The 14413-nt window shown below is 45.5% G+C and overlaps 1 protein-coding gene and 1 pseudogene across 2 annotated transcripts in view; both read left to right on the top strand.

Moving 5' to 3' along the window:
- Tfap2b (transcription factor AP-2 beta) overlaps positions 1-8566 on the top strand; it is a 26970-nt gene extending 18404 nt beyond the window's left edge. For both annotated transcript variants that reach the window (XM_074081978.1, XM_020153893.2), the window contains 3 exons: positions 407-525; positions 2561-2702; positions 5614-8566. In XM_074081978.1, the coding sequence (XP_073938079.1) occupies positions 407-525; positions 2561-2702; positions 5614-5914 (562 nt within the window). In that variant the 3' untranslated portion in view covers positions 5915-8566. The remainder of the gene's footprint in view (positions 1-406; positions 526-2560; positions 2703-5613) is intronic.
- The window catches only part of LOC109678280 (cysteine and histidine-rich domain-containing protein 1-like), a 21166-nt pseudogene continuing 14463 nt past the window's right edge, over positions 7711-14413 (top strand).

Here is a 14413-nt window from a genome sequence, read left to right as displayed (position 1 = left end):
GAAAAGCCCACCTGTTTCTAAAACACCTGTCTCTTTCCCACTTTTCAGGAGGTTTCGTTTGCTCAGATTCAGTTCTCACTGGCTCCATGACAAGAAGCCAGTTGTGCGCGCGCAATTTCCACCTTCTCTGGACCCACAATTTATACCCTAATTATTCCCATCTGGTATCATTTTTTTCCCTCACAAGATTAAAAAAAAAGAACACGACTCAATTTTTTATGCTCTGTATTGCAGAAATTAAGCAAACCTCAGCAAACTATCAGCAAATAACCAAAGGAAAGGAGGGGGAAGTGCTAACCTCAAGTTAAAACCTCTTCAAGCTCCACTGGGCCTTAGATTGCTAAGTCTAAACTTTGTTTCAGGAACACTCTGAGGTTAATCAGAATGTTAATTCTTGCAATTTCAGAGCCAAATCGAAAAATGGGGGGAGATCTTTGCGAGAAAGGCTAGAAAAAATCGGTTTGAATTTACCCGCGGGCAGGCGCAAAGCAGCAAATGTCACGTTACTCACCTCCCTGGTGGAAGGTAAGCAAGACGTGTGGCCATTTCTCGAAGTGGCTGAGCTTAACTGTCGGCTGGAGGCTGACATTTTACACGTTTCATGATTAACTGGAAATCATTGCGATTGTTGTGCCCTTATGAGTTGGATGTCAAGCGGCTGCTTGAGAGAAGTTCAAAGGTCTTTTTACTTAGAGGAGGGCAGCAGTTGCAGAAAGGCAAAAAGACCTGTATAAAGGTTCCTATACTCTGGAGAGTGATCAGGTCCAGGGTCACCTGTGTTTCCACACACTGTCTGAAACACCCTCTGTATCAATGCTTTCGAGAGTAACCATAAGCAGCAATTCATGTCTGCTGTTCCCAGATTTTACCTCTTAATGGTTACTACTAGAAGACACATTGTGTTCATGACCTCATTTTCATTCCCAGGACCTTACTTCCTGCTGATTACCTGAGATTTACTGAAATATTGATAGCTTAGTAAGTCTAGTGATGACTGAAAGAAAATTGGGGAGAGGGTGGTGAGAAAACATGGAAGGAAGTAAAGTTAGATCTTCCATATAAACTCATCAGTTGTGAATTCAATGTCCATAGTTGTAATAAGCAACTTCTAATTTGTTCATCAGTTTGGGTTTGGAGATGATATTGATGGCATGTAATCTGTAAGACCATCTACATAGTCTAGAAAAAGAATACCTACAGTCAAATTTGTGGGATGGGAAATACAGCCAGATGGTACTGACAGAAAATGGAATTTTCTCTGGAGTCTACCTTGTCTTGGCTTTTTCTTCCATTCCTTAATGGTTATGGTATTATGACACTCCTGTAGGGAGTGGTTTTTGGAGCAGGGCACCTTAGAATATTTAAACAGTAGCCACAAAATCACCACAGTTACAGGTCTTGTACTTTGCTATCTTTAAGGCAGTGTTGTTTGGCCCAAACTTACCCTTGAGAGCCAGCAGTCACAGTTTTTCCAGACCACACTTATTAGTGGCTGACTTTCAGCCTGGGGTTTCACATTTTGCCCTTTAGGGAATTGCTAATATCACAATCCTCATTTTGAAAAGCAGTCTAGGTAATCTTAGCCCAGAGTCAAGGATTTTGGTGGAGAAGGGAAGAAACTGGAAATCCCACTAAAATTCCAATATTTGGTTGGTAGGTTTTGGTTTTATGAATCCTTGCAAGCACCATGCCTAAAGTCTTTTGTTATTATGATAATGATGATTAAAAGTAAGTCACGCTCCTTAAAAATAATGTAGCTATGGGATAATTCAACATACCGCCTTTTCATGTTTGTGATCTTTCCTCAAAACCCTAAGGCTGTGCTTTGCAGGGTAATAATGCTTTATTCAAAAGGGGCTTCCTCATAAGCTCTGGAATAGCTTAGATGCCCTGGCTTTCTGTAGCTGCATCTTTGTGCACTAGAAAGTCTTTAAGTAGGAGGGAGATGACAGAAACCTCTGAAGGAGAGAAACCTGAAAACTAACTAGCAGGAAAAGTGACAAAGAGAATAATGATTTCATTGCTGAATAGAAATACTCTTCCCATATACATTTGACATGAGTTCTTTGATATTTGTGGACATTTACACACATGGATGTGCTTATACATGCTAGTTATTAATAAGAGATTTTTCCTAATACAATTATAGGGAGATGGTGGTGACTTTTAAATTTTATTTAAAGCAGGTGTAACCAATGCTTTAAAAAAGAAGGAAGGAATCTGGCTTACATATCCAGCCAAACGTCTAGATTCAATTAGAAAGTGGCTCTTGAATATATCCAGCCTACCTTTCCCTTAGGACAAAACGTAGGTTGTAGGAGACTCATAGCTATCCAGGGGATGTCTACTTAGGACGTGGCTCTGGGAGAGGCTGGAAAGAACATAAGGTCTGTCCCACGAATTTTAATTATCTCTTGGGAATCATTATTTTGGGCTTCTGTCACGTTTGCCTTTGCCCCAACACCTGTCCTCCTCTGGCAATACGGAGACCATTAGTGTGTGACTCCAGCCCTGAGATGTTCAGGGTCTGGGTGCTGATTCTCCGCTGTTATCTTTTCAGGTGAAGCTGTTCACTTAGCTCGGGATTTTGGGTATATTTGCGAAACAGAGTTTCCCGCTAAAGCCGTCTCTGAGTATTTGAACCGGCAGCACACGGACCCCAGTGACCTGCACTCCCGAAAGAATATGCTTATGGCCACCAAGTGAGTGTCCCAGACTCTGGACCCTCATCCTTGACTCCCACCCTGCCAGTTCACCTGCTTGGGAAGCAGGTGGAGGAGAGGAGCAATGCAGACCCTCTTTTGTGGGGTAAAAAGCCCCACGGGCTATCTACAGTAGCACAGCAGGCTAGGAAGCCGTCTTGGCTTGGGGGTGGGAACGGGGTATGGATGATGGACTATGGACTTGTCTCAGTGCTCTATTTCCAAGTCTGGCTTTATTAATCTTAATACAGGCTTTTTACTCTTGTACCACCCTGGGGATGTCATGTCAGGCAAACCTTTCCTGGATGGTTCCTTTTTCCCCGCTCTTCCCTGGATCCCTAGCTAGGTGCATATTTCTACCTGGGTTTCACATCTATCTCCCTGTCATATCCATACAGCCATGTGTGATCGCTGAGGGTATCTATATGTCACCCACGTGTACCCATCTCTACCCACAGCTCTAATTACTGCGTTTCCAACGTTGCTGTTTGTCATCTTCCAAGACTTGTAAAATTTACTACAGCTCCAGAGGGGAAAATAGTAAATCTCAGGCTAAATTTAGGTCTAGAGCTCATTTGAACTTTTACAGTGGGTTTTCTATTTATTTGATTTACTCCTGTCTTTGGCTTCGGTGTCATATTGTTGGTGTTTTATGGCCGGCTCCGGCCTGCAGTGGGCGGCGCTGCGTGCGCCCTCGCGTTTCTCTCGCAGGCGCGGCGTAAACAGCGGCGCTCATTTATTTAGCGCTCGAGGACGCGGTTTGTTCCGTTGACAGCGTAATTTAAAGAAATATATGGAGGGCTGAAAAATCATTTGCTCAAATTTGTCCAGATGTTTTGAGACGTGATTGGCATTTGATCGCCCCTCTCCGCAGGGTCAAAAATATTAATGTTCCCGACCTTTAATTGCTCACAGACCCTGGTTTGGGCTTTGAAGATTTAAAATGTTTGACTCTTAAGCATTTCTCCTCACTACAGAATTTCCTTTTTGGCACTTTGGTAATGAGTGCAAATTTAAGGAAAGACTTTTACCATTTCTCCCAATGATCAAAACCTGGCACCCACCCTCTTTGTAGAAGCTTTCTTCTCTAATGTACCAACTAGCAAGATGATACGTCTTTGTCAGTGGACTGGCCTCCTACCCCTTACTCTGGTGCCTGGTGGCGGGGGACTTGTTGTGCTTTATAAAAGAGAGGGGTACTTTAGGGAAAAATAAAAATAAAGCCAGTGTATAAACCAGAGAACAGGATCCCACACACAAACTCTTGGTATTTCCTTAAGGGATGGTTGTGACTGCCTCCCTCTTAAAGCCTTATGAGGCTTTTCTTCTTCTTCTTCTTCTTCTTCTTCTTCTTCTTCTTCTTCTTCTTCTTCGGCCAGCAGTTTTTAATCTGGAGGGAGTCTGAGAATCATCTAAGGAGCTTTTCCAAGAAATGCATGCCTGGACCTATCCCCAATTCTTTGAACTGGAATGACTGAGGGAATTGGGATCTGGGAGTGTGTACTTGAGAACCTCTGGTGATTCTGAGGTATCTCTGGTTTAAGAACTAACCTATTTAGGTGAAAAGCTTCCTGCTTCTCCCTAGCTGTGAGGATGTGTGGGTATATGAAGAATGGAGACATCCCAGAGCGTAGAAAGACAACACTTACTAGTGTGTTCTATCCACCAGCTTTGAAATCCACCATTCTTTTGTTGAAGGAAGGATTTCCCCCTTTGGTTTAGTTACTACTCCTGGCCAAAGAGGAGCACTATGGCAAAGGATGCTCCAGGGTTCTGGAGGAGGTTCAGTAATCAGCCCTGTGTTACCTGATGGCTAGGCCAGGTGTTGCCAGATGTCTGTCTGGCCATACCATGGGGATCTAGGACTGCACTACTATGGGTTTGCTTGTCTTTTGAAGCCACAGGCTGGATACAGGCAGGTGAACAGGAGAAGTTTGCCAACATGTGAAAGGGTACAGCTTTTGTGATGCTGTACTTCCTGCCAGCAGAGCCACAGAGCCAAGCCATTTGACCTGCAGGGCTAACCCCCTCCGATCTGCCTCCTATATTAAAAATCTCTCAAATAAGCTCAATCCATAGATAGGCAGGCTGGCAGGCAGGATTCCTAAAGCTGGGAGATTTCTCTAAATTGTAGGTGCCTAGAGGAAATAAAAACCTTCAACAAATAATAATCTATCCTCCCTAGTGTCTTAACAGTCCATCTTTAGGTTTTATTTAAACTTTGTGGAAATCCTTTTATATTGACAACAATTCTAGGACACAAAAATTTCAGGAGCCCACACTTGTGAAAAAAAGAAAGGGCAACAATTTTTTTTTTAAAGAATGAAAAAATTCTCCCTCCCTAAATTCTACAGGTAAACAGGTTTTCCTTTTGAACGGAATCAGCATTCTCCTAGAATAAACAGCTTCTTGCCCCGGGTCATGCAAGATCCAGCAATCTGCTTCCGCGCCAGGGAACAGGCTTGTGTCTGAGGGGCCTAAATGTTTCAGGGCTTTTTGTGCCTGATCACCAACAGTCTGGAGAGGCAGGAGAGAGGACAGGGAAAATGGTTAAGAAGAAATGCTAGGCAAGAGCTAAAAAACTGACTATTCAAGGTCAAATTAGTTTCCAAAGCAGAATACATGCAGTCCCGGGAAGGCAGAAGGAAATACTGCAAGGAAAAAAAAAAAAAGCATGGCTTGGGGAGTGGAAGGGTTACATTACCTTCCCACCACCGCTTCTCTTCCAGTCCCAGCTGCTCAACAAGGGAGTGCGCTGAGAAAGGAAACAGAGCGGAATCGCGCACATTAGCCTCGCTCTTCTGTTGCCCGGAGCCTCTGGGCGTCTGTGAGCCTCTCCTTTCTAAAGCCAGTGGACAATGACACTAAGGGTGATTTTCTGTCTCCGCCCCATCCTCCTTACCCTTTGCAGGCAACTTTGTAAAGAATTTACGGATCTGCTGGCGCAGGACCGGACGCCGATAGGGAACAGCCGCCCCAGTCCCATCCTGGAGCCGGGAATCCAGAGCTGCCTCACGCACTTCAGCCTCATCACGCACGGCTTCGGCGCCCCGGCCATTTGCGCTGCGCTCACGGCCCTGCAGAACTATCTCACCGAGGCGCTCAAAGGCATGGACAAGATGTTCTTGAACAACGCCTCCACTAACAGGCACACGTCTGGGGAAGGCCCAGGTAGTAAAACTGGCGACAAGGAGGAGAAACACAGGAAATGAAAAAAAAATTTTTTAAAAAGAAGGAAAAATGTTTTAAATACAAAAGGAAAACAAAAAAAATAATTTTAGCTTTAAAATATTGGATTGGCTTTGGAAGAATTATATTAGGTAGAGTACACATACAATCAAAAATTTAAAAAAAGCTAAATAACTTAAAAAAAAAACTGAGGCGTACAACGGAGCAACAATATCGGTTCTCGGTGTCTATTTCAAGATACACTTGGAGACAACCGTCCGGATTTTCCACTTCGGTTCTTTCGAGCTTAGTAATACTGATAATAAAAGAAAACTATGATTTCCCTCCCCCTCCCCCCTTTTGGAAAATAAACATAAGACTAAACATGAGAAAACGCTAACTTATTGGAAGAAAATTGGAGAAACGTTGGTGTCGGTGCTTTGAGAGCTGGTTGACTGAGACGCACGAACTTTTTAATTTTAAATTTTTTTCTTTTTTTTTAGGAATCTCTCGCAGTCCCCGCCCTCCATCTCACCTGATTCCCTCTCCCTGCCATCCTTTTCTACGTTGCTCTCCCTCCTTCACATTGTTACGGGAATCTTCTGGGATGCAAATGAGTGTGATTAGCCCTTTCACGTTGTTTTTGTCCTGTGCTCCCCCCCGCCCCGCCCCGCCCCGCGTTCCTAAGTCCGGCGCGCCCGGCTCCCCGGCGGTTTGCGTAATTAGGGAGGGAAGGGCGGGCGGGGCGGGGGGCCTGCGGGGTGCAGGCCAGGGCTGCCGCTTTCGGTGTCCGCCAGCCGAGCAGAGGCTCCGCGGCTGAGGAAAATCCTGACCAAATAAGTGGATTCAGACTCATCAGTTCCTTTCAGAAATGTTATTTATTAGTGCCCAGCCTTGCCAACATCTGCGTACAGACAACCTTGCATTTGTTACATTTGTATTTGTGTCATCTGCCAATTTTAAGAAGTATAGTAAAACAAATCAAAGCCATGAATACGTTGGTTAGCATGCAGTTCCTTCGCAGGGTGTGTACCATGTCTTTCTCTTCTGTTTCCAAAGCTTTGCCCGCATGGTTTAGGAGCTTCTTCAAAGAGGACTCGGGCTTCCCACACAATCTATAAGGTACTGAGAAAAAAACAATCCGATCCTTTTAAATCAAAACCCGTGTGTCAGAATTCCGCAGGGGCACTTCTTTAAAGAAGCTCAAAGGAATAATGCAGAAAGTAGCCAAGATGAGGAAGCAGCTTTGAGTCCATTTGCTAACACACCTCAACACCGGAATTCCAGCGGGGTCGGGCGCGGGGGTGGGGGTGGGGGGAAAGAAAGAAGGGTTCTAGATTCTAACAGTCCTGACTTAAAATGGATCCCACTCCTCCGGGCTCTTTGGTGATCACTGCTGCTTTAAGGGGAAAAGAAGCAGCTTTGCCGGTGGAATTGGGGAAGAGGGTGGCGCGAGCCGCCGACGTCTTTTCTACAGCATGTTTTACGAACGAGGCGTTTTTCCTTTCTCAGACGTGCGCTTGTTTTGGCATAAGATAATGCAAAGTGAAAGGAGAAGTTGAAAAATTCGGCTTTGAATTTTACCTTGACAATAATCCTTCCCAGTGGATAAAGTTTCATGGATTGAAGAGTTTTTCTGGCAGCCCAGCTCCTTTCTCAGGCTCCATCTTAGCATTATCTTGAAATAAAATCGGAAATCCATTGTGCACCTTCCCAAAAAAGCAGTGAGAAATCACCTGGGTTGGTGATTGGTGGGATAGGTCTATGAATTGAGTGGAGAACAAAATAGGCAGGACCTTTGAAACATCCACTGAAGATAAAGAGTTAGATATGGTTAGATATGGTATTTACAGATAGCACCCATGCAAACTTCTTGGATTCTCCTGATGACAGCTATGCTCAGACACTTTATTGGGGCGGGAGGGTAGGTGACTGGTTTCAGGTCACCAGGAGAGGCCAAGCAACAGTTGAGGTCACATCGCAGCCCATCTCCTACACCTAAGTTCTTTTGGGAGCCTATGGAACTTTGAGGTCCCCAGCAGACCCGTTGAGAGAAGTAATGCGGCGGGGAATGAGACGTTATAGAAAAAGTTGGCACTCATCTCTTCCCAGTTCAGAAGCCCGCATCTTTGTCCAAGGGCCTGCATTAGATGTGTTCTGATTGCACGAGGCCTGGAGAAACCACACTGAAAACCATCGTCTCCTTTCCTTGCAGGGCAACGCGCCCCACGCGTGTGACGTGCGAGAGACGCGATGGACGCGCCTTGCTCTTACTGTGCAGGTGCTGAGAGCCTGTGGGCCACTCTGGTCCAGTCGTGTTGAGGACATAGAATCAGCTGCTGCAGGGGTCGCCAGCCGCACGGGCCCTTCTCCTTCTTGGTCTCACCCTAAGTTAAGGGCTTAGGCGACCGCGAAAGCCCCATCCTCCAGTAGGTAAAGGGGCAGCATCCCGCGGACTGCTGGCGGGGAGGGTCTCAGCTCAGTGTTAGACCATTACTACCAGTATCTCCCCAGGTGCTTACTCCCAGAGATGGAGTGGGCTAGGAATGCCCAAGGAATTCCAAGTTTCCCTATCTTCTCTTCTGCCAGGATGGAAACTCTCCCCACCCTCACACTCCTAATGGGGAGGGGTGGGGAGATAAGAGTGAGAATTGTCTTACTAAGCTAGGCAGGCCTCCCTGATGGTCCCAGGAGCCGTGCGCATCCCCCTCCCCCCACCCCCACCCCCACCCCCACCGCGCAGCCCCGGCTAGGTAGAGTGAGCCCCCAGTCCCTTCTCCTTCCCTAACTTTTCCTTTCAAGTAGGACCCCGCCCCCATGCTTTCGTTAGCCAGACCCTCTACGTTTATCTGATAATTGAGTTATTAAAAGATTTGGTTTCCATGGGCTTATAAAGCAATAAACAGTAGGATTAACGCATGAGTTTGCCTTTTAAGCGAAGGAAAACGTTTAGGTCAAGACCCTTTGAGCTTTGTTTTCAAATCAAACAGGTGAGTTGCAGCTCTCTCCTTTCCCCAGAACCCTTTAGACATTTTATCCAAGCCTGCCTTGTCCTCTCCTAGTGCCCCCTCCTAAACCAAGGTCCCGAACTAGAACATCTAGGATAGAAAAGAGCTGTCAGGGCGTGGCAGCATCTACTACATTTTCCACTTTGCAAGTTCCCTTGGAGGTTCTAAACATCTCCAGATCATCCTCTGCCCAGTCCTGCCCCTCCTACTGGTGAGGGTCTCGGGGGAGAAAACCATCCTGAAAAGATCTTCAGTCTCTCCCCCAGCTGAAAAGTAACTTTTCCTTCTTCTCTCCTCCCGAGTTAGCTGGCATTTTCTTTCCTTCTTTCTGGCCTCCATACTTAGCTTTCCCATACCCACATAAAGAGTGGAAGCGACTTTCAAAGACCTACTTTTGTTTTCTTTGGCCGAGGAAATCACTTTCAAGCAATCATTTTATATCCTATGAAAACTTTTGGTCGAATGGAAACCCTGAACTTACCTACACACCGTTCCTCCAGTGCAATGCTTTCCTAGTTGAGTGTTTATAGAAAATCTGTCATCACATCTGATACCCTGTACTTGTAGTACATGATGTGGAAAGGAAATAATAACCTTAAACCATCTGATGTTGCCTCAGAAGCCCCCAACAGTGTTTCTTCTCCTTTGCTGATGTATATTAAATTATTGGCTAAGAAAAGAGAAATATTGAAATTCGTTTTGTTTTCCTTTTTTTTTTTAACAAATGGAATGAACAGTATCCTTCTTTAAATACCAAAATTGACCCCTCTTTTGAGTTGGTCTCTAATTCAGTGAAATTGTTTTTGCCACACAATCAAGAACTATCAGTCTATTGGCTGTTCTGGAGAAGAGCTCTGGAGGGTATCCGTGTTAAGTTTGTACATATTTATTTATGCTTAATTTAATGGGAATGTGTAAATATGGCGAGCAAGTAGTTTGGGATTATTTATCTGTGAATCTATACCTCTGTGAATGGGTTGTTAACAAAACCTCTGACCCTAGAGTCCTATCTGAAATTTTCTGTTCTTTATAGACAAGCTGTTATGGTATTGGGTAGAAATTGGTTTATTGTCCAGTGTTGATCTGATTTACATAAATAAAAAGATTGTTGTGTTTTTGTTGTGTTTTCATCCTTCACCTTCTTAAATATGGGTATTGCTTAATTGTAGACAGAAATTGTAGAAAAAAGCATTTTTTTTGCCCCCCTCACTGAAGTACATAAAGCATTTTTGTTACAACAGGAATACAATAAATTTCACTTATCAGAAAAATGAACACTTGTTTTCAGTAGTAGGTGCTTTTTTAGTTTTTAAATTCCAAATCAGTATTTTTTTCACCTGCTTCCAATCAAATTGAAGATAAATGTTCATGTTAACTGCATCTTTTGGGTTATTTTGCCCTCAAAGAGACAGGAGTCAAATTTACTTCCCAGGTAACTAAAGGATTCTGGTTTCAAGTGAAAGAGGATGCTGCTCTTTCACTGCTAGTGAGGTGACAGGAAAGCCCACTGACACTCCCCTCTGAGGTATGCTGGGGTGTGTGTGCAGAAATCTGCAGGGTTTGGTGTGGGCTCCTGCACTCCTTGATGACCTGAGATCTGGAGGAATTAACTGGCCCACTTCAGAACTGAGTCAGTAGCACAAGGCCCTGCATAAAAAAATGAGGGAAAGGGTCCCTTGCTTAGGAAGAGGAAAGAGTTGCATATGTCTTAGGAGGCTGTCTCTTACCTTAAGCTCAGAGGCTGGTTAGAAGAAGCCAGCTTCTCTCATTTGAGTCACTGGCCTTTGGCTCATCCCTGATGAGCTGCAGTGACTAAATGTCTTGATCTGTATTTTACCCCAAAGTTGGGGTATCTTCCCTGAGGCCAGGGAAGCAAAGTCATCTGAAATGTCATATAGTTTGGATAAACCATTGCTTCTTTTCTGGCCTCAAGCTCTTTATCAGTAAAATGTGGACCTCTGAAGGTCCTTTCCTCCACCAGCATTGTCTAGTTTAATTCTAAGAAGTGGAAACAGCAATGTGCAAATGCATTTAAGGAGTAACAGAAGTGTTAAGTCTTGATGATCTCTTACTCTAGAGTACTTGAAATATAGCTGGTGCTCAGTTAAATAATCCTTTGATTTTCATATGGCTTTTTTTGTTTTTCAGGCCAGTCTTTTCTAGGTGGGCTTCCCAACAGGGAAAAGTAGAAGGAACAATGCACTCTGTTTTATGTGAGGTCCCCTCTTCTTGTCTGGCTATTTAATTTAAAAGGGGGTGAGTGGGTATCATGGTTACAGCTATAACAATAGAATCAAGAAAAGAAAAAGGAAAAGAAGCCAAGGGAGCAAAGAAAACCAAGGGAAGTGTGACTGGGAGGGCATACAGTCTATTTAGCTTAATAGAAAATATGCACATGTCTTATTTTCTGGCTCAGTTTGTTACACTGAGCTTCCTTTTAATTTTCTTTGCAGAGTGTGGGGTTGGTTAATATTGGGATTATACAAAAGGAGTTGTAATTTCCATGTTCCATGACAAGTACAGAAGCTGTGCACCAGTTCTGGCTAAACAGACACATAGTTCTATTCTCCCACATGTAAATTCTAAATCTTCACTTTTCTTCCCGCCACCATTTGGCAAGGACCTTTACCAGGTAAAACTCAGGTCCTAAGGAGTGGAAACTGTGGGAAAACAACTGGAGGAACGACCTGAACAAGGAATTGGAAAGGAGAAGGAAAAAAGGGTTGGAAGCTGAAGATATTCCTCCTCAACAAAATGGCCCTGGAATGCTTGTCACAGTTCCCCTGTCCCCTTGTCACGCCCTTAGGCGGCTATGGAGGGAGTCAGAAAAAAGCTGGATGTAAAAGGACTAGACCACTGTTGGCCATCTGAGAGGGGACCTAGGTGACCCTGGAGATGCGGTCGACGCCGCCCCTGTCTGCCAGGGGATTGCCAACCCAGGTGCACAGCTTACAGTGCCTCAAAAACCCACCCGCTGGTCAGTATTATCGGTTTAAGGGGGAAGGAGGAAGGCGATTAGTATATTTTATGATTCCACATTCTTTTTCTTCATTTGCAAACAACAGATCCGTGGGGTCCTCCCCAGGGACCCGAAGCGCCAGAGCTGGCAATTTCTGGCCCTGTGGGACGTGTTCCTTCTCGAGGGCGCTCCGTGCCCCTCCAGAGAAGCTGCCTTCCACGCTAGGGCTTTAAGGGAGGTTGTTTGTCATGTTGAAGCCTCAGAAATTAAACGTGCAGCTCCCAAGTCCATTAATTTTAGCTTCCCATTAATCTATTTATAAGTGAGCCAGCGCTGGCTCTATAAATACAGTCCTATAAAATTGAAGTCTTTCCCATAAATCTTCCAATACTTGTTTATTTACATGTATTCCGTGGCCTTCTAAAGATCCTCGTGTAAACTTGGGGAAGACGCCAGCAGACCCGACCGGCGACAGGGTGTGCTCAGGCCTCCCCGCCTCTCCCAGCACGATCAGGACTTGCTAAAGAAAAGGAAGAACCGCACACGGGCGGAGGGGGTGGTATGGGAAAAGGAGGTACGAATTCATTTCTCCTCCCTGACTTTGTTTCCTTGTTTCTATATTCCCCACCACAAGCTCCACATTGATTTATATCGCCATAAACAGCATTCCTGCGACTGTAGCTCCTCTCGTAGCTTGGGGTAAGATCCTTTTTCACTTCCCTGGCAGCCACTACTTTAAAACCAGGTCTCATAAATAACCCCCAAGAGCTTCGTCCAGACGACAGCAGTCAAATATCTTTCTTTTTTTTCCGGTGCGTGCACTTTTCTAGTTCGGGTGCCTCCGCGCACCTCCCCAAGGTCACATGTAGGCGCACTGCCACGGTTTCCAAGACTCAATCGCCACCGGTAAGTCGGGCACCAGGCACGCGGGCGGCGCTGCACCCGGGAGCGTCTGCGCGCGCGAGTACCACGTGGACACCGCCCAGCCTGCGCGGAGCCTGCGCGGAGCAGACGCACAGGGCGCGGGCTCTCTGGGTTGCCAGGCAGGGAGTCAATCAGCGCGCCCGCGCACCCGCCCACGCCCGCGCACGCGCACGCGCACTTACGCACGCCTCTCAGCGCCCCGGGCAGTCACCGCGGCCCCTGCGACCGCTCCCGGCGCGGCCAGCGCTCTCCGTGCGCCAGGGACTCCCAGGAACGCTGTCGGGATGAAGGCGCAGGGTTTGAGCACCGCTGCAGCCTGGGCAGCTTTTTATTCGCCCCCTCCAAGATTCTTACGCTCGGATTTAGTGAACAGTTTTGTCACACAAGTTCAACTGAGATTTTTCGCCCACTTGTTCCAAATCTATTGCTTCCTGCCCATCTCGCTTTTCTCATTTTCTCTTTGGTCCAAATGGCTGCAGCCCTGATTCAGGCGAGAGGGGTCCATATCGCAATAGGGGTCACACCTGCTGTCCAGAGAGGCCTCTGCATAAAAATGCTCTTTAATTCTTTTTTAAAGCTGCGTAATGGCCAATGGACTTAGCAATGCGTGACTTGGGCTGGCCTCACCGAGGGCGGCTCTGGCAGTCATCTTAACCCGATCAGTTAACGTTCAGGATGTGCCTGTTCGCAGAGATATTAGCAAACATTTCAAGGATGTAGCTGTCAGATGTCATTAGCCAATGTGTGTTCACCGAGCCTTTTGCTTCACCGGGTGGAGGGCACGGGCCGCATCATGTATTTGGTGGTGGTGTCAGAGTTTGTCTCTAAATGCCGGATGTCCCGAGTTGTATTGACATGTATCAGAGAAGCTGGCACATGAACAGTGGGGTTCAGACACGTGGTACAGAGCTTCTTTGGGCAGAGACTAGGTGTGCAAGTCATCTAAAAGGTCTGCTTCGGAGACTGGCTTGTCAGATCAAGCCCAACCAATGAGCCCTGCGGTTCTGACCCCTGGAATCCAAACATCCAGACCCTCAAGCACAGGCCTTGCAGCACTAGACTGCGCAAAAGGGCTGGTGGCTATTCATGTGCGCAAAAAGATTGCGACTTGTAAAGTTTCTCAGAAGAAATGGGATTTTTAGATACTTTCTACACAGTGAAGAACTTGACTTCTAAATTGCCTACTGCTTAATTCTAGATTTGGATAGGGGCAGGTTAGGGTTGTACAAAGTAGCTGGAAAAGTTCAAGCCAGTGCACAGAAAACCAGGATAAAACCAACCAAAGTCTCCATACCATTGGCTATCCCTCATGGAACAAACAAGAAAAAAATACATACCAAAAAAAAGTCAGTTCTAACTTTGAAATCAAAGCATCAATCTTGGACCAGGATGAGTTTTATGTAAATGTTATCATCCTTGAAAAATGTTTTTTGCCAAGTGACTAAGGAAGAAAAAAAATTTTTTTGGAGGGATTGTAGTTAGGGCTGTTTACTGCTGGAGCTGTGAGCACACACAATATTACAGTATGGGAACTCCCCAATATCCAGAATAAACAAAAAACAGCCCCAACGAACAAAGCAGTGTTTACCAATGTGAATTTTCTTTGCAATGACAGTCCCATATGTTAAGGAAAGATTTTTTTTTTTCATCCT

The sequence above is a fragment of the Castor canadensis genome, chromosome 8 (assembly GCF_047511655.1).
Source record: "Castor canadensis chromosome 8, mCasCan1.hap1v2, whole genome shotgun sequence".
In the NCBI taxonomy this organism is placed as follows: Eukaryota; Metazoa; Chordata; class Mammalia; order Rodentia; family Castoridae; genus Castor; species Castor canadensis.
This window is presented reverse-complemented; position numbering and strand designations above follow the sequence as displayed.